The sequence below is a fragment of the Coregonus clupeaformis genome, unplaced genomic scaffold (assembly GCF_020615455.1).
Source record: "Coregonus clupeaformis isolate EN_2021a unplaced genomic scaffold, ASM2061545v1 scaf2859, whole genome shotgun sequence".
NCBI lineage: Eukaryota > Metazoa > Chordata > Actinopteri > Salmoniformes > Salmonidae > Coregonus > Coregonus clupeaformis.
In genome coordinates this window covers 37,919-62,531 of record NW_025536313.1, presented here as the reverse complement: position 1 = coordinate 62,531, position 24,613 = coordinate 37,919, and the positions used below count along the sequence as shown (strand labels likewise).

At 46.0% G+C, this 24,613-nt stretch overlaps 1 protein-coding gene across 1 annotated transcript; it reads left to right on the top strand.

Moving 5' to 3' along the window:
- Positions 1-5,380: 5,380 nt before the first annotated feature.
- Positions 5,381-22,173, top strand: LOC121540830 (stress response protein NST1-like). Its single transcript, XM_045219886.1, has 8 exons — positions 5,381-5,494; positions 5,986-6,057; positions 9,915-10,289; positions 16,948-17,019; positions 18,529-18,903; positions 19,396-19,467; positions 20,943-21,014; positions 21,985-22,173. Exons 3-8 carry the CDS (start codon positions 10,061-10,063, stop codon positions 22,044-22,046), a joined length of 882 nt encoding a protein of 293 aa, XP_045075821.1. The 5' UTR covers positions 5,381-5,494; positions 5,986-6,057; positions 9,915-10,060; the 3' UTR covers positions 22,047-22,173.
- Positions 22,174-24,613: the final 2,440 nt, after the last annotated feature.

The window sequence follows — 24,613 nt, the reverse complement described above, 5'->3', positions numbered from 1 at the left end:
TATTAACAGTAAACATTACACTCAGAAGTTCCAAAGAATAAAGACATTTCAAATGTCATATTACGTCTATTGTGATGTCACGAGAGGCTACACAGCTTTCAGCGGGATTGCTCAAGTAGTGCAAGGAGACCAGGTTCAACCAAAACAAGGATTTTATTAAAGGTCTTGGGAAACTAACGAAAGTATAACACAATTCTGTTCTCTGGTGGCTCTTTAAGGGTTAACAGTTCAGGGATGTCTCTTCCACATCCAAAATCATAACTCTCCCTCGCTCAAATAACTTTTCCCCAGTCTTACTGTATTCCACGTTGCAGCTAGTGGCCAACCCAGCAAAACGTCCTTCCAAATGTCCCACACGTATTTCCACAGGTGCATATATCCAAAGGTGAGTATTTCCCAAAGGTAAGTATCTCCAAATCCTTATATTCCTCATGGAAGTGGACGTGCAGCACTCTTGTCCTCCAGAGAGCCCCCGCTTGGGAGACCGTGTCTCTTCCCTTCAACAAACCTTCAGCTCATCAGCTCCTGATTGGTTTCAGCTGCGTGGGAAGATTGGCCATAGAGGGTTGGAGTTCCCGACCATACCAGCAGATGGAGCCATAGCTGTCTGGGTTTGCAGCCACCTCAGGGGATGTAACGTCCCCTCCAGGACACAGCCTCTCGTGACATCACACATCCCCTCCTCGGGACCGACGTCCCGTCGCCGGGTAAAGGCAGCGAAGAAGGCATCACGCCGGGAGAGGGCGTCCGCATTGCCGTGGTGCTTGCCAGCCTGCTCTCTCTTCCAACTCCTCCACCTCTAGGACCAGGGACTCAGCCTCCCTGTTGTCTCTCCTTGAGTTTCTTACTGAACGCATCAGCCTTGGTTTTAGCAGAGTTTAGCTTCTGTTGAGCAGCTTTCAGTTCCTTCTCTCTCTCTGCCTCCGCATTCTTCATCTTGTTCTCCAACACCTTGTACTTCTCCTCTGCCTTCTTCTGGACCTCCTTCAAGAGAGCCACGTTTGCTTGCATCTGGGCTTGCTGGCCAGCAACAAGGGCTTTCAATATGTCCTCCATTTCAGTCGGCGGGGAGCCTACGGCCAACTCGGAAAACTGGGTGATCAAACCTTCGGTATCCTCCTCTGACATGCACTATTAACGCTTGAGCTTGCCCGTATTCTCCACCATCTGTGATGTCACGAGAGGCTACACAGCTTTCAGCGGGATTGCTCAAGTAGTGCAAGGAGACCAGGTTCAACCAAAACAAGGATTTTATTAAAGGTCTTGGGAAACTAACGAAAGTATAACACAATTCTGTTCTCTGGTGGCTCTTTAAGGGTTAACAGTTCAGGGATGTCTCTTCCACATCCAAAATCACAACTCTCCCTCGCTCAAATAACTTTTCCCCAGTCTTACTGTATTCCACGTTGCAGCTAGTGGCCAACCCAGCAAAACGTCCTTCCAAATGTCCCGGCCACGTATTTCCACAGGTGCATATATCCAAAGGTGAGTATTTCCCAAAGGTAAGTATCTCCAAATCCTTATATTCCTCATGGAAGTGGACGTGCAGCACTCTTGTCCTCCAGAGAGCCCCGCTTGGAGACCGTGTTCCCTTCCCTTCAACAAACCTTCAGCTCATCAGCTCCTGATTGGTTTCAGCTGCGTGGGAAGATTGGCCATAGAGGGTTGGAGTTCCCGACCATACCAGCAGATGGAGCCATAGCTGTCTGGGTTTGCAGCCACCTCAGGGGGATGTAACGTCCCTCCAGGACACAGCCTCTCGTGACATCACACTATATACAGTGTTGTAACGATGGGCAAATAGTTCAAAATTCTTTGTGGGTCTGTGTAATCTGAGGGATTCCACCTCATTTTGTGGGCCGGCCTCTCTCAATAGCAAGGCTATGCTCACTGAGTCTGTATATAGTCAAAGCTTCTTCTCTCTCTCTCTCTCTCTCTCTCTCTCTCTCTCTCTCTCTCTCTCTCTCTCTCTCTCTCTCTCTCTCTCTCTCTCTCTCTCTCTCTCTCTCTCTCTCTCTCTCTCTCAGATTTCTCTGTGTTTTCCACGAGCAGTCAAGGCGTGGCCAAGGTCCCCCAGGTTCTGCAGGTCAAAGTGAGTAATAAAAGTGAGAGTGTCCAAAAGAAAAATGGGAATGACAAAGTAACAGCGCCAAAGACAGAGGCAGAGCTCCTTATGGACAAATTTGAGAGGATGGCAGAAGAGGAGAGAATTTGTCCTTGTCAGAAGGATAGGAGAGATAAAAGACCAGGCCAAAGAGATAGAGGGAAAGAGAAAGGAGGAGGAGGTGCTGTCTAAAGAAGAGCAGCGCAGGCTGAGGAATGAGAAGGCCTTACAGGAACACCTGGACAGGGTAAAGAATCCGGAAAGGACAGGCAAACAGACCAGACAACCACAATGTAAAGGTAGGACCAGGCAAAGTGACAATGGACTCAAACACAAAACATTTCATTCTCTGTGGTTTAAAAGCAAAGAGCACCATCGCACTCTCCCTAAAGTTAGGTTGGTGCGTAAAACCCTTCAATTCAAATAAGCAATAAAGTGTGATGGTCCGCACTCAAAAAGATGTCGCATAAAGCTGACGTCATTTTTTTTGTTTTTGTTTTTGTCTTTTTCACTGCATGAGGGATAGCGTACACAGATGTTTCTGCTCTCTCTCTCTCTCTCTCTCTCTCTCTCTCTCTCTCTCTCTCTCTCTCTCTCAGATTTCTCTGTGTTTTCCACGAGCAGTCAAGGCGTGGCCAAGGTCCCCCAGGTTCTGCAGGTCAAAGTGAGTAATAAAAGTGAGAGTGTCCAAAAGAAAGATGGGAATGACAAAGTAACAGCGCCAAAGACAGAGGCAGAGCTCCTTATGGACAAATTTGAGAGGATGGCAGAAGAGGAGAGAATTTGGCCTTGTCAGAAGGATAGGAGAGATAAAGACCAGGCCAAAGAGATAGAGGGAAAGAGAAAGGAGGAGGAGGTGCTGTCTAAAGAAAGAGCAGCGCAGGCTGAGGAATGAGAAGGCCTTACAGGAACACCTGGACAGGGTAAAGAATCCGGAATTGACAGGCAAACAGACCAGACAACCACAATGTAAAGGTAGGACCAGGCAAAGTGACAAGGGACTCAAACACAAAACATTTCATTCTCTGTGGTTTAAAAGCAAAGAGCACCATCATGCTCTCCTAAAGTTAGAGTTGGTGCGTAAAACCCTTAAATTCAAATAAGCAATAAAGTGTGATGGTCCGCACTCAAAAAGATGTCGCATAAAAGCTGACGTCATTTTTTTGTTTTTGTTTTTGTCTTTTTCACTGCATGAGGGATAGCGTACACAGATGTTTCTGCTTTGCATCCTTCAGGGTGGTTTAGCATCACGTTATACTCAGACAATGCCATCTTAATCCCCATGGGGAGGCTAATAAAACTGTATTACATTTAAGTAACAGCAGTGTATCTCAGTAAGGTACTGAGTTATGTGTGACTACTCCTCTGGTGCATTGAAACAGCCTATAGGACTTAACTCTACTTTTACTGCTGTGTGTTATTGTCCTATCAAATCTCCATTCATATATATTCCCTTTTCTGTCCTTAGATTACTCTATTTTCACTGCATCAGGGCTAAGAGCAAGGACCCGCATGATCAACAGTCAGCAAAATGCAAAGGTAAAACATGAAGGGGGATAGAGAGGGACAGACTTTTTCACAAAGTATTTGATGACACAGTGCAAAGATAAAAAGGACGAGAGATCTAGAGAGAGAGGAGACAAAAAGGACAAGAGAGAGAGACAGAGAGAGAGAGAAGAGAGAGAGAGAGACAGAGAGAGAGACACAGAGAGAGAGAGAGACAGAGACAGAGACAGAGAGAAACAGAGAGAGACAGAGAGAGAAACAGAGAGAGAGACAGAGAAAGAGAGAGAGAGAGAGAAAAGAGCGAGACAGAGAGAGAGAGACAGAGAGAAATTCATTATTAGAGAGCGGACCCCATACTTCGCTGCCATATAGAGTACTTGGTTCTATAACTGATTGAGCCAGATTCTAATTGGAATTTCTGATTTTAATATTCATTTTAATGGCTCTTCTTGCTTTGTCTCTCAGCTCATTCACAGCCATGTGAAAGCACCTGTGTTGCTGATATTTAGTCCTAGATACGTGTAATTTTTGGTGTGTTCTAATAGAACTGTGTCCAAATAGAATTTATATTTGTCATCCTGATTTCCTGACCTTTTTTTGGAATATCATTATATTCGGTTTTTTTTAGATTAACGGTCAGAGCCCAGGTCTGACAGAACCTGTGCAGATGATCTAGATGCTGCTCTAACCCCTCCTAAGTGGGAGACAGTTGCACCAGGTCATCTGCGTACAGCAGACACTTGATTTCAGTGTTGTGTAGGGTGAGACCAGGTGCTGCCGATTCTTCTAATGTTTTTGCCAATTCATAGAGGTTAAATAGTGTTGCACTTATTGGGCAGCCCTGTTTCAATCCACATCCCTGAGAGAAGAAGTCTCGGCTTGTTGCCGATTTTAAGTTGTTTTTAGTGTACATTGATTTAATAACATCATATGTTTCCCCTCCAATACCACTTACTATTCGTTTGTAATAAAATACCTTAGTGCAAAATTGAATCAAATGCTTTCTTGAAGTCTACAAAACACGAGTAGATTTTGCCTTTGTTTTGGTTGACTTGTTTGTCAATTAGAGTGTGGAGGGTGTAAATGTGGTCTCTCTGTCTCTCTCAATTCAATTTCAATTTAAGGGCTTTATTGGCATGGGAAACGTATGTTAACATTGTCAAAGCAAGTGAAGTAGGTAGTAAACAAAAGAGAAATAAACAATAAATATTAACAGTAAACATTACACTCAGAAGTTCCAAAGAATAAAGACATTTCAAATGTCATATTACGTCTATATACAGTGTTGTAACGATGGGCAAATAGTTCAAAATTCTTTGTGGGTCTGTAATCTGAGGGATTCCACCTCATTTTGTGGGCCGGCGGCCTCTCTCAATAGCAAGGCTATGCTCACTGAGTCTGTATATAGTCAAAGCTTCTCTCCTCTCTCTCTCTCTCTCTCTCTCTCTCTCTCTCTCTCTCTCTCTCTCTCTCTCTCTCTCTCTCTCTCTCTCTCTCTCTCTCTCTCAGATTTCTCTGTGTTTTCCACGAGCAGTCAAGGCGTGGCCAAGGTCCCCCAGGTTCTGCAGGTCAAAGTGAGTAATAAAAGTGAGAGTGTCCAAGAAAGATGGGAATGACAAAGTAACAGCGCCAAAGACAGAGGCAGAGCTCCTTATGGACAAATTTGAGAGGATGGCAGAAGAGGAGAGAATTTGGCCTTGTCAGAAGGATAGGAGAGATAAAGACCAGGCCAAAGAGATAGAGGGGAAAGAGAAAGGAGGAGGGAGGTGCTGTCTAAAGAAGAGCAGCGCAGGCTGAGGAATGAGAAGGCCTTACAGGAACACCTGGACAGGGTAAAGAATCCGGAATTGACAGGCAAACAGACCAGACAACCACAATGTAAAGGTAGGACCAGGCAAAGTGACAAGGGACTCAAACACAAAACATTTCATTCTCTGTGGTTTAAAAGCAAAGAGCACCATCATGCTCTCCCTAAAGTTAGGTTGGTGCGTAAAACCCTTAAATTCAAATAAGCAATAAAGTGTGATGGTCCGCACTCAAAAGATGTCGATAAAGCTGACGTCATTTTTTTGTTTTTGTTTTTGTCTTTTTCACTGCATGAGGGATAGCGTACACAGATGTTTCTGCTTTGCATCTTCAGGGTGGTTTTAGCATCACGTTATACTCAGACAATGCCATCTTAATCCCCATGGGGGGAGGCTAATAAAACTGTATTACATTTAAGTAACAGCAGTGTATCTCAGTAAGGTACTGAGTTATGTGTGACTACTCCTCTGGTGCATTGAAACAGCCTATAGGACTTAACTCTACTTTTACTGCTGTGTGTTATTGTCCTATCAAATCTCCATTCATATATATTCCTTTTCTGTCCTTAGATTACTCTATTTTCACTGCATCAGGGCTAAAGAGCAAGGACCCGCATGATCAACAGTCAGCAAAATGCAAAGGTAAAACATGAAGGGGGATAGAGAGGGACAGACTTTTTCACAAAGTATTTGATGACACAGTGCAAAGATAAAAGGACGAGAGATCTAGAGAGAGAGGGAGACAAAAAAGGACAAGAGAGAGAGACAGAGAGAGAGAGAGACAGAGAGAGAGACAGAGAGAGACAGAGAGAGAGACACAGAGAGAGAGAGAGAGACAGAGACAGAGACAGAGAGAAACAGAGAGAGAGACAGAGAGAGAAACAGAGAGAGAGACAGAGAAAGAGAGAGAGAGAGAGAAAGAGCGAGACAGAGAGAGAGAGACAGAGAGAAATTCATTATTAGAGAGCGGACCCCATACTTCGCTGCCATATAGAGCACTTGGTTCTATAACTGATTGAGCCAGATTCTAATTGGAATTTCGATTTTAATATTCATTTTAATGGCTCTTCTTGCTTTGTCTCTCAGCTCATTCACAGCCATGTGAAAGCTACCTGTGTTGCTGATATTTAGTCCTAGATACGTGTAATTTTTGGTGTGTTCTAATAGAACTGTGTCCAAATAGAATTTATATTTGTCATCCTGATTTCCTGAACTTTTTTTGGAATATCATTATATTCGGGTTTTTTTAGATTAACGGTCAGAGCCCAGGTCTGACAGAACCTGTGCAGATGATCTAAATGCTGCTCTAACCCCTCCTAAGTGGGAGACAGTTGCACCAGGTCATCTGCGTACAGCAGACACTTGATTTCAGTGTTGTGTAGGGTGAGACCAGGTGCTGCCGATTCTTCTAATGTTTTTGCCAATTCATAGAGGTTAAATAGTGTTGCACTTATTGGGCAGCCCTGTTTCAATCCACATCCCTGAGAGAAGAAGTCTCGGCTTGTTGCCGATTTTAAGTTGTTTTTAGTGTACATTGATTTAATAACATCATATGTTTTCCCTCCAATACCACTTACTATTCGTTTGTAATAAAATACCTTAGTGCAAAATTGAATCAAATGCTTTCTTGAAGTCTACAAAACACGAGTAGATTTTGCCTTTGTTTTGGTTGACTTGTTTGTCAATTAGAGTGTGGAGGGTGTAAATGTGGTCTCTCTCTCTCTCTCAATTCAATTTCAATTTAAGGGCTTTATTGGCATGGGAAACGTATGTTAACATTGTCAAAGCAAGTGAAGTAGGTAGTAAACAAAAGAGAAATAAACAATAAATATTAACAGTAAACATTACACTCAGAAGTTCCAAAAGAATAAAGACATTTCAAATGTCATATTACGTCTATATACAGTGTTGTAACGATGGGCAAATAGTTCAAAATTCTTTGTGGGTCTGTGTAATCTGAGGGATTCCACCTCATTTTGTGGGCCGGCGGCCTCTCTCAATAGCAAGGCTATGCTCACTGAGTCTGTATATAGTCAAAGCTTCTCTCTCTCTCTCTCTCTCTCTCTCTCTCTCTCTCTCTCTCTCTCTCTCTCTCTTTCTCTCTCTCTCTCTCTCTCTCTCAGATTTCTCTCTGTGTTTTCCACGAGCAGTCAAGGCGTGGCCAAGGTCCCCAGGTTCTGCAGGTCAAAGTGAGTAATAAAAGTGAGAGTGTCCAAAAGAAAGATGGGAATGACAAAGTAACAGCGCCAAAGACAGAGGCAGAGCTCCTTATGGACAAATTTGAGAGGATGGCAGAAGAGGAGAGAATTTGGCCTTGTCAGAAGGATAGAGAGATAAAGACCAGGCCAAAGAGATAGAGGGAAAGAGAAAGGAGGAGGAGGTGCTGTCTAAAGAAGAGCAGCGCAGGCTGAGGAATGAGAAGGCCTTACAGGAACACCTGGACAGGGTAAAGAATCCGGAATTGACAGGCAAACAGACCAGACAACCACAATGTAAAGGTAGGACCAGGCAAAGTGACAAGGGACTCAAACACAAAACATTTCATTCTCTGTGGTTTAAAAGCAAAGAGCACCATCATGCTCTCCCTAAAGTTAGGTTGGTGCGTAAAACCCTTAAATTCAAATAAGCAATAAAGTGTGATGGTCCGCACTCAAAAAGATGTCGCATAAAGCTGACGTCATTTTTTTTGTTTTTGTTTTTGTCTTTTTCACTGCAAGAGGGATAGCGTACACAGATGTTTCTGCTTTGCATCCTTCAGGGTGGTTTAGCATCACGTTATACTCAGACAATGCCATCTTAATCCCCATGGGGAGGCTAATAAAACTGTATTACATTTAAGTAACAGCAGTGTATCTCAGTAAGGTACTGAGTTATGTGTGACTACTCCTCTGGTGCATTGAAACAGCCTATAGGACTTAACTCTACTTTTACTGCTGTGTGTTATTGTCCTATCAAATCTCCATTCATATATATTCCTTTTCTGTCCTTAGATTACTCTATTTTCACTGCATCAGGGCTAAAGAGCAAGGACCCGCATGATCAACAGTCAGCAAAATGCAAAGGTAAAACATGAAGGGGGATAGAGAGGGACAGACTTTTCACAAAGTATTTGATGACACAGTGCAAAGATAAAAAGGACGAGAGATCTAGAGAGAGGGAGACAAAAAAGGACAAGAGAGAGAGACAGAGAGAGAGAGAGAGACAGAGAGAGAGACAGAGAGAGACAGAGAGAGAGACACAGAGAGAGAGAGAGAGACAGAGACAGAGACAGAGAGAAACAGAGAGAGAGACAGAGAGAGAAACAGAGAGAGAGACAGAGAAAGAGAGAGAGAGAGAGAGAAAGAGCGAGACAGAGAGAGAGAGACAGAGAGAAATTCATTATTAGAGAGCGGACCCCATACTTCGCTGCCATATAGAGCACTTGGTTCTATAACTGATTGAGCCAGATTCTAATTGGAATTTCGATTTTAATATTCATTTTAATGGCTCTTCTTGCTTTGTCTCTCAGCTCATTCACAGCCATGTGAAAGCTACCTGTGTTGCTGATATTTAGTCCTAGATACGTGTAATTTTTGGTGTGTTCTAATAGAACTGTGTCCAAATAGAATTTATATTTGTCATCCTGATTTCCTGACCTTTTTTTGGAATATCATTATATTCGTTTTTTTTTAGATTAACGGTCAGAGCCCAGGTCTGACAGAACCTGTGCAGATGATCTAGATGCTGCTCTAACCCCTCCTAAGTGGGAGACAGTTGCACCAGGTCATCTGCGTACAGCAGACACTTGATTTCAGTGTTGTGTAGGGTGAGACCAGGTGCTGCCGATTCTTCTAATGTTTTTGCCAATTCGTAGAGGTTAAATAGTGTTGCACTTATTGGGCAGCCCTGTTTCAATCCACATCCCTGAGAGAAGAAGTCTCGGCTTGTTGCCGATTTTAAGTTGTTTTTAGTGTACATTGATTTAATAACATCATATGTTTTCCCTCCAATACCACTTACTATTCGTTTGTTATAAAATACCTTAGTGCAAAATTGAATCAAATGCTTTCTTGAAGTCTACAAAACACGAGTAGATTTTGCCTTTGTTTTGGTTGACTTGTTTGTCAATTAGAGTGTGGAGGGTGTAAATGTGGTCTCTCTCTCTCTCTCTCCAATTCAATTTCAATTTAAGGGGCTTTATTGGCATGGGAAACGTATGTTAACATTGTCAAAGCAAGTGAAGTAGGTAGTAAACAAAAGAGAAATAAACAATAAATATTAAAAGTAAACATTACACTCAGAAGTTCCAAAAGAATAAAGACATTTCAAATGTCATATTACGTCTATAACAGTGTTGTAACGATGGGCAAATAGTTCAAAATTCTTTGTGGGTCTGTGTAATCTGAGGGATTCCACCTCATTTTGTGGGCCGGGCGGCCTCTCTCAATAGCAAGGCTATGCTCACTGAGTCTGTATATAGTCAAAGCTTCTCTCTCTCTCTCTCTCTCTCTCTCTCTCAGATTTCTCTGTGTTTTCCACGAGCAGTCAAGGCGTGGCCAAGGTCCCCCAGGTTCTGCAGGTCAAAGTGAGTAATAAAAGTGAGAGTGTCCAAAAGAAAGATGGGAATGACAAAGTAACAGCGCCAAAGACAGAGGCAGAGCTCCTTATGGACAAATTTGAGAGGATGGCAGAAGAGGAGAGAATTTGGCCTTGTCAGAAGGATAGGAGAGATAAAGACCAGGCCAAAGAGATAGAGGGAAAGAGAAAGGAGGAGGAGATGCTGTCTAAAGAAGAGCAGCGCAGGCTTAGGAATGAGAAGGCCTTACAGGAACACCTGGACAGGGTAAAGAATCCGGAATTGACAGGCAAACAGACCAGACAACCACAATGTAAAGGTAGGACCAGGCAAAGTGACAAGGGACTCAAACACAAAACATTTCATTCTCTGTGGTTTAAAAGCAAAGAGCACCATCATGCTCTCCCTAAAGTTAGGTTGGTGCGTAAAACCCTTAAATTCAAATAAGCAATAAAGTGTGATGGTCCGCACTCAAAAAGATGTCGCATAAAGCTGACGTCATTTTTTTTTGTTTGTTTTTGTCTTTTTCACTGCATGAGGGATAGCGTACACAGATGTTTCTGCTTTGCATCCTTCAGGGTGGTTTAGCATCACGTTATACTCATACGATGCCATCTTAATCCCCATGGGGAGGCTAATAAAACTGTATTACATTTAAGTAACAGCAGTGTATCTCAGTAAGGTACTGAGTTATGTGTGACTACTCCTCTGGTGCATTGAAACTGTCACGAACAGAAGAGGACCCAAGAGCGCAAGTTCAAATTCAGAGTTCTTTATTCAAGGTTACAGGCGGGAAGAGGAGTCCCAGGGGTGTCAGGGGTCTTTCAGGGTCCTCCTGTGGGTACCTGTGCTCCGGGGGTCACCAAATGTCCGGGGGTGTCCAGTCCAAGTGCTTAGTGTGTGTGTTCCCCAGTGATGGAGCGGCGTATCGGGCTGAGGGTGGTGAAACGTCTGGGCACGCTCATCTGGTGGTCGGAGACCTGGGGGAACACACACACACAACAGCAATATGAATGGCAGGCAGAAGTACAGATCAGGGCTGGGCAAATATCGTGGTGAGAGACAGAAGGCAGAAACGAGTTACCGGAGGGGCTGAAGATCGGAGAGTAGTCGAGGTCCAGAAGGCAGGTTGGGATAGACGGGGCAGTAGAACAAGGAGGCAGTCAAGAAAGGATCGGTATCACAAACAGGAGTCAGAGCGCAGACAGGCAGGTTACTGGTCCGGGTTTGAAGACGATCTGACAGGGCTTGGCTGAAAACCAGGGCTTGATATACTGGGAGAGGTAGTGGGGAAATGCAGTTCAGCTGGCAGAGTAATTAGAACAGAGTGAGGCAAGGTGAGGATGGTGAGTGGGAAATGCAGTGCAGCTGGCCAGGTAACAAGAGCAGAGCAGGGCAGGTGGAGCTAGTTAGGCTGAGTAGAGAGAGGGAGGTGAGCAGAGTGGAAGATAATTGAATGCAATTAATGTTGCTACCAGGGAGAGAGAGAGTGCTCATGACAGGACCCCCCTCCAAGGGACGGCCCCAGAAGTCCCAAGAACAACATCATGCCGGGAGGGTGGAGGGGAGCAGGCGGCGGGTCAGAACTCCTCCGAGCGGTCCGAGTGAATCTCCTCATCCTCAGAAGGAGCTGGAGGGTCACGGTCGGGAGACAGGACAGGCACTGAGACAGGAGCAGGGCGGGCCGGACGGCTAGGAACCCCTCTTGGACGGCCCCCTACGGATTGCAGGCTGATCAGGATGTAGTCGGTGGAAGTCAGTGATAAGGGTCCGGTCCACTATCCTCCTGGCCGGGATCCAGGTCCTCTCCTCTGGACCATATCCCTCCCAATCAACGAGGTACTGGAGACCCCTACCCCTTCGCCTAGAGCGGAGCAGCCGCCGGGACGGTGAAGACAGGACCGCCATCTACGAGGCGCGGAGGAGGTGGCGCCGGAGCTGCAGGGACCAGGGGACTTTCATGGACCGGCTTGACCTTGGAGACGTGGAAGGTGGGGTGGACCCGCATGGAAGCGGGCAACTGAAGTCGGACCGCCGTTGGACTGATGACTTTCTGCACAGGAAAAGGACCAATGAAGCGAGGGCCAGCTTTCGTGATACAACCCGCAGCGGCAGATCCGGGCAGACAGCCAGACCTTCTGACCAACCCGGTAAGTAGGTGCTGGGGTCCTCCGTCGGTTGGCACCGACGGCGTAGCTGGTTCCAGACTTCAGGAGCACAGTGCGAGCCTGGGCCCAAGTGCGGCGGCAGCGGCGGGCATACGCAAGAGCAGACGGACAGGTGGCATCCGCCTCCTGGCTGGCAAACAGTGGAGGTTGATACCCGTAGACACACTGAAAGGGGGAGAGCCCGGTGGAGGAACTGGTGAGTGAATTATGGGCATATTCCACCCAGAGCAGGTGTTGAGCCCAGGCCCGGGGATTTTGGGAAGCCACACACCTCAGTGCCTTCTCCAGCTCCTGGTTCATGCGTTCAGTCTGGCCGTTTGACTGCGGGTGGAATCCAGACGATAGGCTGGCGGTGGCCCCAAGGAGATGACAGAACTCCTTCCAAAAGGTTGCTGAGAATTGCGGGCCCCGGGTCTGACACTATATCCTGGGGGTAGGCCATGGATACGAAACACATGTTCCAGGACCACCTGGGAGGTCTCTTTAGCAGAGGGTAGTTTGGGAAGGGGCACGGAGTGGGTCATCTTACTAAAGCGGTCAACAATGGTAAGGATGACTGTGTGTCCGTCAGAGGGCGGAAGGCCCGTAACAAAGTCCAGTGAAACGTGGGACCAGGGCCTCTTGGGTATGAGTAGGGGTTGCAGCAACCCAGCAGGAGGCTGGTTGGGAGTCTTGTTTCGGTTACAAGTGGGACAAGCTCGGATGAATTCTCGGACATCCCGTCTCATCCCCCGCCACCAGAACCGCATGGCGGACCAGATGAAGGGTGCGAGTGATGCCGGGATGACAGGCCAGACGGGATTCGTGCCCCCACTGAATCACAGGTGACCTGAGATTTGCTGGAACAAACAGACGGTTGGGGGCGCTGGTGCTTGGACCTGGCTGGTCCCGAAGAGCCTCCATGACCTGCTTCTCGATCTCCCAGGTGAGGGCCGCTACGACCAAGTGGCTGGGAAGAATGGGAGCTGTCATGGCGGTGGTCTCGTCCTTCTGAAACATCCGGGAAAGAGCATCAGGTTTGATGTTGCGAGATCCCGGGCGGTAGGAGAGCGTGAAATTGAAGCGCGTAAAGAACAGAGACCACCGCTGTTGACGGGAGTTCAGCCTCCTGGCTGTTTGGATATACTCCAGGTTCTTGTGGTCTGTCCACACTACGAATGGTTCCTTTGACCCCTCTAACCAGTGCCGCCATTCTTCAAGGGCGAGCTTGACAGCCAACAGCTCGCGGTTCCCAATGTCGTAGTTGCATTCGGCAGGGGTTAGCCGACGGGAGTAGAAGGCACAGGGGTGCATCTTGCCATCCTCAGCTGCTCTTTGAGAAAGCACTGCACCCACTCCCACGTCCGAAGCATCTACCTCCACCACAAACTGCCTTGCTGCATCTGGCATCTGGAGGATGGGAGCAGAAGTGAAACATGTCTTGAGGATATTGAAGGCCTTATCAGCAGCTGATGTCCATTGGTACGGTTGTTTAGTGCTGGTTAGCGCCGTGAGGGGGTGCAGCCACTGTGCTATAGTTTCTGATGAATCTCCTATAAAAGTTGGCAAAGCCCAGGAACTGTTGCAACTTCTTCCGAGACTCAGGAACTGGCCAGGAAGTGACAGCCGACACCTTCGTGAGATCCATCTGAATGCTGCCCTCGGTCACCACATACCCCAGGAATGAAACGGTCTTGGCATGGAACTCGCACTTCTCTGCCTTCACGAAAAGAGAGTTCTCCAGCAGGCGGCGCAGGACCAACCGGACGTGGTGCGTGTGTTCTGACAGAGTCTTTGAGAATATTAAAATATCGCCAAGGTACACAAATACGAACGTATTTAGCATGTCCCTGAGGATATCATTCACTAGGGCTTGAAAAACTGCTGGGGCATTGGTGAGGCCGAAGGGGCATGACGAGATATTCATAGTGGCCGGGTTGGTGTGTTGAACGCTGTCTTCCATTCGTCTCCCTCCCTCATCCGCACCAGATGGTAGGCATTGCGAAGGTCCAGCTTAGTGAATACAGTGGCTCCCTGCAGCAGTTCGAAGGCAGACGAAAGTAAGGGCAGTGGGTAGCGATTCTTAACCGTGATGTCGTTCAGACCCCGGTAATCTATGCATGGACGAAGAGAACCGGTCCTTCTTGCCGACAAAGAAGAATCCGCTCCTGCGGGGGAAGACGACGGTCTAATTATCCCGGAGGCAAGAGAGTCATTAATGTAGTCCTCCATGGCCTTTCTTTCCGGGGCTGACAGTGAATACAGACGACCCTTGGGAGGTGCTGTGCCAGGCAGGAGATCAATCGCGCAGTCATAGGGTCTGTGTGGGGGGTAGAGATGTCGCCTTGGATTTGTTGAACACCTCTTTCAGGCTGTGGTAACAGGCCGGAACATTGGATATGTCGGAGGTAGCGCTAGATCCTTCCCCGGTGAACGGGCAGGGTGGCCCCCCTTAAACAGGTCTGGTGACAACTCCTTCCCCCACTCACGGACTGTTCCTGTCTCCCAGTCGATGTGGGGGTTGTGCTGACGGAGCCACGGGTATCCAAGAATGAGTGGTTGGCCAGGTGAGTGTAGGAGGTGAAACTGGATGGACTCCTGGTGGTTTCCTGACAGCAGGATTGTCACAGGGGCGGAGATATGAGTGACAGTGCCAAGATGATGCCCATCCAGGGCTCGTGCAGGAATGGGTTGTGTCAGTTGATGATGGTTCACGCCCAGTTGCTGTGCAAGCTCAGGGTCCATGATGTTTGCTTCGGCTCCGGAATCCACAAGGGCGGCCAATGTATGAGTCTTGTCAGAAAGCTGAAGGCGGAGATGAAGCAGGGTCTTTCGGATGGAGGGAGACTGAAGGCTTGTTGAGCTCACCCGGATCTCCCCTACACCTGGTGAGCTGCGGCTTTTGCCGGACAAGTAGCGACACGGTGATTCTCGCCACCACAGTAGAGGCAAAGGTTGGAGCTTAGACGGCGCCGACGCTCCTCGGGAGTCAGAGAGGCACGGCCAATCTCCATGGGCTCAGGCTGATTGAGTTGGCTATGGGACTTGACAGGCAGGGGCTGGACAGAAGCGGTATCGACCCGAGTACGGATGGCAGGTTGACTGAGACGGCCCTTCTCCCTCCTCCGGGTCTGTATACGGCGGTCACGCGAACGGCAAGGTCAATGGCGGCATCAAGCGTTGAGGGCGGGTCATGGGAAACAAGCTCGTCCTTGATATAGTCCGCCAGGCTATGGAGGAAGGCTTGCACCAGTGCCTCTGGGTTAAACGAGCTTTGACTGGCCAGGGTACGAAAGTCAATGGAGAAGTCTGCCACTGTCCGATTGCCCTGACGGATGGTGAGCAGAGCTTGTGACGCTTCGGCTGTTGGCGAGCCTAGGTCAAAGACCTTTAACATCTCCTCCTCAAAGGCACTGAAGGAGGCACAGGCTGGGGTTTGCCGGTCGAATTCCGCCGTTCCCCACAACCGAGCTCGACCGGTGAGATGTGTGATGACATACCCCACCTTGGCTCCCTCTGTTGAGAAAGTCCTGGGCTGTAGTGCAAACTGGATTCGGCAGCTGCTCAAGAATGGTCTTACTTGCTTCTGGTTGCCATCAAACGTTCCGGGTTCCCAATCCTTGGTTCAGGAGCGTGGGGATCTGGTGGCAGCACTGCCGGGCCTGCAGCATTGGGACCTCCAGCGGAGGGATGAAGGAGTATCGGTGGTACAGGAACAAAAGGACCAGGGGGGTGCAGGTGGAGTAGCCGGGCTTGAGAGTAGTTGCAGGGCTTGGGCTAGCTGTTGTTGCTGCAGTTGGAACTGTTGTTGCTGCTGGTTGAATAGCTGGAGAAGGGAAGCGATGTCGCCAGCCATCCGATTTATGTCTCCCTCAGAGCGTTCCAGTCGCTGTAGGGCAGTCCTCTCTGGCTCTTCCTCCATCGTGGTCAGGGAGTGCGCTGGGTCCATGATGGTCAGATCGTTCTGTCACGAACAGAAGAGGACCCAAGAGCGCAAGTTCAAATTCAGAGTTCTTTATTCAAGGTTACAGGCGGGAAGAGGAGTCCCAGGGGTGTCAGGGGTCTTTCAGGGTCCTCCTGTGGGTACCTGTGCTCCGGGGGTCACCAAATGTCCGGGGGTGTCCAGTCCAAGTGCTTAGTGTGTGTTCCCCAGTGATGGAGCGGCGTATCGGGCTGAGGGTGGTGAAACGTCTGGGCACGCTCATCTGGTGGTCGGAGACCTGGGGGAACACACACACACAACAGCAATATGAATGGCAGGCAGAAGTACAGATCAGGGCTGGGCAAATATCGTGGTAGAGACAGAAGGCAGAAACGAGTTACCGGAGGGGCTGAAGATCGGAGAGTAGTCGAGGTCCAGAAGGCAGGTTGGGATAGACGGGGCAGTAGAACAAGGAGGCAGTCAAGAAAGGATCGGTATCACAAACAGGAGTCAGAGCGCAGACAGGCAGGTTACTGGTCCGGGTTTGAAGACGATCTGACAGGGCTTGGCTGAAAACCAGGGCTTGATATACTGGGAGAGGTAGTGGGGAAATGCAGTTCAGCTGGCAGAGTAATTAGAACAGAGTGAGGCAAGGTGAGGATGGTGAGTGGGAAATGCAGTGCAGCTGGCCAGGTAACAAGAGCAGAGCAGGGCAGGTGGAGCTAGTTAGGCTGAGTAGAGAGAGGGAGGTGAGCAGAGTGGAAGATAATTGAATGCAATTAATGTTGCTACCAGGGAGAGAGAGTGCTCATGACAGAAACAGCCTATAGGACTTAACTCTACTTTTACTGCTGTGTGTTATTGTCCTATCAAATCTCCATTCATATATATTCCTTTTCTGTCCTTAGATTACTCTATTTTCACTGCATCAGGGCTAAAGAGCAAGGACCCGCATGATCAACAGTCAGCAAAATGCAAAGGTAAAACATGAAGGGGGATAGAGAGGGACAGACTTTTCACAAAGTATTTGATGACACAGTGCAAAGATAAAAAGGACGAGAGATCTAGAGAGAGGGAGACAAAAAAGGACAAGAGAGAGAGACAGAGAGAGAGAGAGACAGAGAGAGAGACAGAGAGAGACAGAGAGAGAGACACAGAGAGAGAGAGAGAGACAGAGACAGAGACAGAGAGAAACAGAGAGAGAGACAGAGAGAGAAACAGAGAGAGAGACAGAGAAAGAGAGAGAGAGAGAGAGAAAGAGCGAGACAGAGAGAGAGAGACAGAGAGAAATTCATTATTAGAGCGGACCCCATACTTCGCTGCCATATAGAGCACTTGGTTCTATAACTGATTGAGCCAGATTCTAATTGGAATTTCGATTTTAATATTCATTTTAATGGCTCTTCTTGCTTTGTCTCTCAGCTCATTCACAGCCATGTGAAAGCTACCTGTGTTGCTGATATTTAGTCCTAGATACGTGTAATTTTTGGTGTGTTCTAATAGAACTGTGTCCAAATAGAATTTATATTTGTCATTCTGATTTCCTGACCTTTTTTTGGAATATCATTATATTCGTTTTTTTTTAGATTAACGGTCAGAGCCCAGGTCTGACAGAACCTGTGCAGATGATCTAGATGCTGCTCTAACCCCTCCTAAGTGGGAGACAGTTGCACCAGGTCATCTGCGTACAGCAGACACTTGATTTCAGTGTTGTGTAGGGTGAGACCAGGTGCTGCCGATTCTTCTAATGTTTTTGCCAATTCATAGAGGTTAAATAGTGTTGCACTTATTGGGCAGCCCTGTTTCACTCCACGTCCCTGAGAGAAGAAGTCTCGGCTTGTTGCCGATTTTAAGTTGTTTTTAGTGTACATTGATTTAATAACATCATATGTTTTCTCTCCAATACCACTTACTATTCGTTTGTAATAAAATACCTTAGTGCAAAATTGAATCAAATGCTTTCTTGAAGTCTACAAAACACGAGTAGATTTTGCCTTTGTTTTGGTTGACTTGTTTGTCAATTAGAGTGTGGAGGGTGTAAATGTGGTCTCTCTCTCTCTCTCTCAATTCAATTTCAATTTAAGGGCTTTATTGGCATGGGAAACGTATGTTAACATTGTCAAAGCAAGTGAAGTAGGTAGTAAACAAAAGAGAAATAAACAATAAATATTAACAGTAAACATTACACTCAGAAGTTCCAAAAGAATAAAGACATTTCAAATGTCATATTACGTCTATATACAGTGTTGTAACGATGGGCAAATAGTTCAAAATTCTTTGTGGGTCTGTGTAATCTGAGGGATTCCACCTCATTTTGTGGGCCGGCGGCCTCTCTCAATAGCAAGGCTATGCTCACTGAGTCTGTATATAGTCAAAGCTTCTCTCTCTCTCTCTCTCTCTCTCTCTCTCTCTCTCTCTCTCTCTCTCTCTCTCTCTCTCTCTCTCTCTCTCTCTCTCTCTCTCTCTCTCTCTCTCTCTCTCTCTCTCAGATTTCTCTGTGTTTTCCACGAGCAGTCAAGGCGTGGCCAAGGTCCCCCAGGTTCTGCAGGTCAAAGTGAGTAATAAAAGTGAGAGTGTCCAAAAGAAAGATGGGAATGACAAAATAACAGCGCCAAAGACAGAGGCAGAGCTCCTTATGGACAAATTTGAGAGGATGGCAGAAGAGGAGAGAATTTGGCCTTGTCAGAAGGATAGGAGAGATAAAGACCAGGCCAAAGAGATAGAGGGAAAGAGAAAGGAGGAGGAGGTGCTGTCTAAAGAAGAGCAGCGCAGGCTGAGGAATGAGAAGGCCTTACAGGAACACCTGGACAGGGTAAAGAATCCGGAATTGACAGGCAAACAGACCAGACAACCACAATGTAAAGGTAGGACCAGGCAAAGTGACAAGGGACTCAAACACAAAACATTTCATTCTCTGTGGTTTAAAAGCAAAGAGCACCATCATGCTCTCCCTAAAGTTAGGTTGGTGCGTAAAACCCTTAAATTCAAATAAGCAATAAAGTGTGATGGTCCGCACTCAAAAAGATGTCGCATAAAGCTGACGTCATTTTTTTTGTTTTTGTTTTTGTCTTTTTCACTGCATGAGGGATAGCGTACACAGATGTTTCTGCTTTGCATCCTTCAGGGTGGTTTAGCATCACATTATACTCATACGATGCCATCTTAATCCCCATGGGGAGGCTAATAAAACTGTATTACATTTAAGTAACAGCAGTGTATCTCAGTAAGGTACTGAGTTATGTGTGACTACTCCTCTGGTGCATTGAAACAGCCTATAGGACTTAACTCTACTTTTACTGCTGTGTGTTATTGTCCTATCAAATCTCCATTCATATATATTCCTTTTCTGTCCTTAGATTACTCTATTTTCACTGCATCAGGGCTAAAGAGCAAGGACCCGCATGATCAACAGTCACCAAAATGCAAAGGTAAAACATGAAGGGGGATAGAGAGGGACAGACTTTTCACAAAGTATTTGATGACACAGTGCAAAGATAAAAAGGACGAGAGATCTAGAGAGAGGGAGACAAAAAAGGACAAGAGAGAGAGACAGAGAGAGAGACAGAGAGAGAGACAGAGAGAGAGACAGAGAGAGACAGAGAGAGAGAGAGAGAGAGAGACAGAGACAGAGAGAAACAGAGAGAGAGACAGAGAGAGAAACAGAGAGAGAGAGAGAGAAAGAGCGAGACAGAGAGAGAGAGACAGAGAGAAATTCATTATTAGAGAGCAGACCCCATACTTCGCTGCCATATAGAGCACTTGGTTCTATAACTGATTGAGCCAGATTCTAATTGGAATTTCGATTTTAATATTCCTTTTAATGGCTCTTCTTGCTTTGTCTCTCAGCTCATTCACAGCCATGTGAAAGCTACCTGTGTTGCTGATATTTAGTCCTAGATACGTGTAATTTTTGGTGTGTTCTAATAGAACTGTGTCCAAATAGAATTTATATTTGTCATCCTGATTTCCTGACCTTTTTTTGGAATATCATTATATTCATTTTTTTTTAGATTAACGGTCAGAGCCCAGGTCTGACAGAACCTGTGCAGATGATCTAGATGCTGCTGTAACCCCTCCTAAGTGGGAGACAGTTGCACCAGGTCATCTGCATACAGCAGACACTTGATTTCAGTGTTGTGTAGGGTGAGACCAGGTGCTGCCGATTCTTCTAATGTTTTTGCCAATTCATAGAGGTTAAATAGTGTTGCACTTATTGGGCAGCCCTGTTTCACTCCACGTCCCTGAGAGAAGAAGTCTCGGCTTGTTGCCGATTTTAAGTTGTTTTTAGTGTACATTGATTTAATAACATCATATGTTTTCCCTCCAATACCACTTACTATTCGTTTGTAATAAAATACCTTAGTGCAAAATTGAATCAAATGCTTTCTTGAAGTCTACAAAACACGAGTAGATTTTGCCTTTGTTTTTGTTGACTTGTTTGTCAATTAGAGTGTGGAGGGTGTAAATGTGGTCTCTCTCTCTCTCTCTCTCTCTCTCTCTCAATTCAATTTCAATTTAAGGGCTTTATTGGCATGCGAAACGTATGTTAACATTGTCAAAGCAAGTGAAGTAGGTAGTAAACAAAAGAGAAATAAACAATAAATATTAACAGTAAACATTACACTCAGAAGTTCCAAAAGAATAAAGACATTTCAAATGTCATATTAAGTCTATATACAGTGTTGTAACGATGGGCAAATAGTTCAAAATTCTTTGTGGGTCTGTGTAATCTTAGGGATTCCACCTCATTTTGTGGGCAGTGCCTACGGCGGCCTCTCTCAATAGCAAGGCTATGCTCACTGAGTCTGTATATAGTCGAAGCTACACTCTCTCTCTCTCTCTCTCTCTCTTTCTCTCTCTCTCTGATGGTATTAACATCCTCCATTTTCCTTTGTCTTGTCAGATGTCTCCATGGTTACTGCAACTGAGTCAAAGACTCTGAACCCTCAGAAGGACCAGCCAGCAAAGTGCAAAGGTAAAGACCAGGGCCCGGTTTCCTGATAGCAATGGAACTTAAGCTTACTAGTGTTTTAACAATGCATCGTTTTTATAATGGCCAAAGATGTCACATGCGTTTCCCAAAACACCATGCAGAGAGAACGTTCACTAAGTGCGTCATTGGAGTAGGTCTCGATACTGATCGAAAGAAAGGCAGGGCTGCTCTCTGATCAGATCTCTCCATTTAAATCTTACCTTAACATTATAATTATTCCACAATACAGATGACGGATCAGCTCCTAGAGAGCCATTACCACCTTATGGCTGCAAATATTGAGGCGGCTTATTCTAATGCTTACCCTATAATAATGATCTAAATCACAGATTCATTTGGCCCATCAGTGCGCACATGTTGTTACACATCATGAAATTTATTGAGGTAAAAATTACAGACAGTGTAGCCTACAAATAGAAGTAAATTGACTGAACATGAAATTGATTTCAATATGATTGAAATATAGGCCTATACAGCCAACTGGATTTTTTTCTAATGCAGTCATCTCGGTTTTCAGTTGAAGCATATTTTTATCCTTCGCTTGTTGAATTGCAAAGATATTGGCAACTTTGTATTTGTAGTCAACTTCCTGCCGAAGTTATCGTCAGTCACAGAGAGACAGATAAACAGCTTGATTCTATGTTTAGCGGATGTCTTCTGTGTAGAAAGTGACGGAAGGGCAAAAAGAATCTAACGACGCATTTAGCTGTCTGATATCAGTGGAGTTTTCTGGTTGAATCACCCTTCTTTCCACCCAATTTTGTTTTTATGTGATGACGTTGAATCAACATCTCTCTCTCTCTCTCTCTCTCTCTCTCTCTCTCTCTCTCTCTCTCTCTCTCTCTCTCGCTCTCTCTCGCTCTCTCTCTCTCTCGCTCTCTCTCTCTCTCGCTCTCTCTCTCGCTCTCTCTCTCGCTCTCTCTCTCTCTCTCTGATGTCTCTATATTTGCAGCTGGGAAAAATCGCTTTGCTAAATTCTTGAAAACCCTTGTGTGCAGAAAAACGAAGGCATAATGCATAGGTAAGAGAGGAGAATGTTACAACTCAGAGAATGTTAAAGCTGATGACTGAAGTTTGTTTGACACACAGTATTACATGATTCTAACAATGATACCTTTTTGTATTTTTTCAGTTCCTGACGTTTTCCTTCCTAACAAGTGACCTCTGCAATTTTACAAATATTTTCTGAAATTCATTCTCATTCTTTCCCTTGTTTTCTATATCCATTTCTATATAAAATTCTTCAAGCATTATAAAATAATAAAAATAATTTTAGCATCAAATGTTTGTGTGTGCACATTCTTTTTAAGGGTCAGGTCAAGACCAATTCTTTGTTCTGTGTTTTGCTAGAGAGAAACTGTATGGATATTAGCCCAGATTCCTAACTTTCAAAAAAAAATTGTCACCAGCCTTAGATTCTCAACAATTATTTTGTCGCATTAGACTTGAAAGATATGCTAAGAGAATTGAGCGTGCCAGAAAAAATGGTCTCTAATGGTCTCTAATGTATCCACAGTTTTGTACTCAAAGCATTCTTTCTCTCTTTAGATTGTCACAGATGGTTGTGGCCATAGAGCTCGCCAGTTTGTAGTCCTAAAAACTGGAAATGAAACCTCATTCACAGATAGGGGTCTACCTGTGCCTGAGCACCTGCCCTTTGCCCTCCCACTCACAAGTGCCCTTTTGGTGGTATATTTATACTTTTTTGTGTACAGTTTTTGCCATTGTTGTTCTAAACCCACTGTCCGCAAGTTGTCGTCAAGTTCCCCACACCCCACCCCCACCACATCCATGGTTGGTTGCGCCTGTTTCCCAGTCTGCCCTGTATGGAGATTGCACCCGTCCAGTATCCAAACATGCATGGCTTGAGATGTATATATATCTATCTCTCTCTCTCTCTCTCCCCCCTCTCGCCCTCTCTCTCTCGCCCTCCCTCTCTCTCTCGGCCTCTCTCTGTCTCTGTGCATGCCAATACATCAGCTTAATGGAGATACAAGTCAAATGCCTATATGTCAGCATGAATACATATTCAAACACATATTCTCAGCTGGATAATGCTGTGGGATAGTGCCCTCTAGTTCAGGATGTGATCAATAATCCAGTCATTGCACAGTCTATTAAAGTAGGTGTATATAGAAATCAGCCACAGGGCTGTCTGCCTCACAGACATTCTGAGTACGTACCGTATGTTATTGAGAAATAGGTTCTGGGGGATCCTTGCCAATTGGATGAGGAGACAAAGAAAGGAGACCAGGAAAAGAGACTAGGAAAGAAAGTCAGCTCCCATTGCTGGGACACATCACGAGACATGAACCCTGATGTCAAACGTACTCTTAGATGGCTGTTCTCTCTCCATACAAGCTGTGAGGGTCGCATGAAAGCTCAGCTGAAATGAACAGGATCAGATATGCCCCCGGTTGCCAGATTGAAGGTTGCCAGATTGACGGTTGGCAGATTGACGGTTGCCAGATTGAGATTTACAAAAAAATGCCCTGGCTCATCTATCCAGACTAGGAGGTATTTCTCCTGAGCTTCCTCCTCAGAAGTGTGCATTCACACACTTGATACAGCATAGCCTACATATCTTCATTTTCATTTCATGAGGGAGTTGGGGAATGCTTCTGGTATTGTGCATTTGTTGCTTAAGACGGGGTATGTTATAAGATGTGTGTTTGATGCCATTTTTTGTTATTGTGTAAATGTCTGGTTAGCACAGATACAACTTAATAGTTGTATAGTAATAATAACAGATACAACAACTCCCACGTGGAGTTCCAGGTCTCAGGCAGCCTCTGGAACTGCCGTTCTGCTGCCAACAAGGCAGAGTTCATCTCAGCCTATGCTACCCTCCAGTCCCTCGACTTCTTGGCGCTGACGGAAACATGGATTACCACTGAAAACACTGCTACTCCTACTGCTCTCTCCTCGTCTGACCATGTGTTCTCGCATACCCCGAGAGCATCTGGTCAGCGGGGTGGTGGCACAGGAATCCTCATCTCTCCCAAGTGGACATTCTCTCTTTTTCCCCTGACCCATCTGTCTATCTCCTCATTTGAATTCCATGCTGTCACAGTCAATAGCCCATTCAAGCTTAACATCCTTGTCATTTATCGCCCTCCAGGTTCCCTTGGAGAGTTCATCAATGAGCTTGACGCCTTGATAAATTCCTTTCCTGAGGATGGCTCACCCCTCACAGTTCTGGGTGACTTTAACCTCCCTACGTCTAGCTTTGACTAATTTCTCTCTGCCTCCTTCTTTCCACTCCTCTCCTCTTTTGACCTCACCCTCTCACGGTCCCCCCCTACTCACAAGGCAGGCAATACGCTTGACCTCATCTTTACTAGATGCTGTTCTTCTACTAATCTCACTGCAACTCCCCTCCATGTCTCCGACCACTACTTTGTATCCTTTTCTCTCTCACTCTCCTCCAACACTACTCACTCTGCCCCTACTCAGATGGTAATGCGCCGTCGCAACCTTCGCTCTCTCTCTCCCGCTACTCTCTCCTCTTCCATCTTATCATCTCTTCCCTCTGCTCAATCCTTCTCCCTCCAATCTCCTGATTCTGCCTCCTCAATCCT

Excerpts from the sequence above, each read along its gene's own strand:
- LOC121540830 (XM_045219886.1), top strand. The coding sequence starts at position 10,061 with ATGGACAAATTTGAGAGGATGGCAGAAGAGGAGAGAATTTGGCCTTGT. Across the intron at positions 17,020-18,528 it reads ACAGTCAGCAAAATGCAAAG|ATTTCTCTGTGTTTTCCACG; the intron begins GTAAAACATGAA and ends TCTCTCTCTCAG. Across the intron at positions 18,904-19,395 it reads CAGACAACCACAATGTAAAG|ATTACTCTATTTTCACTGCA; the intron begins GTAGGACCAGGC and ends TTCTGTCCTTAG.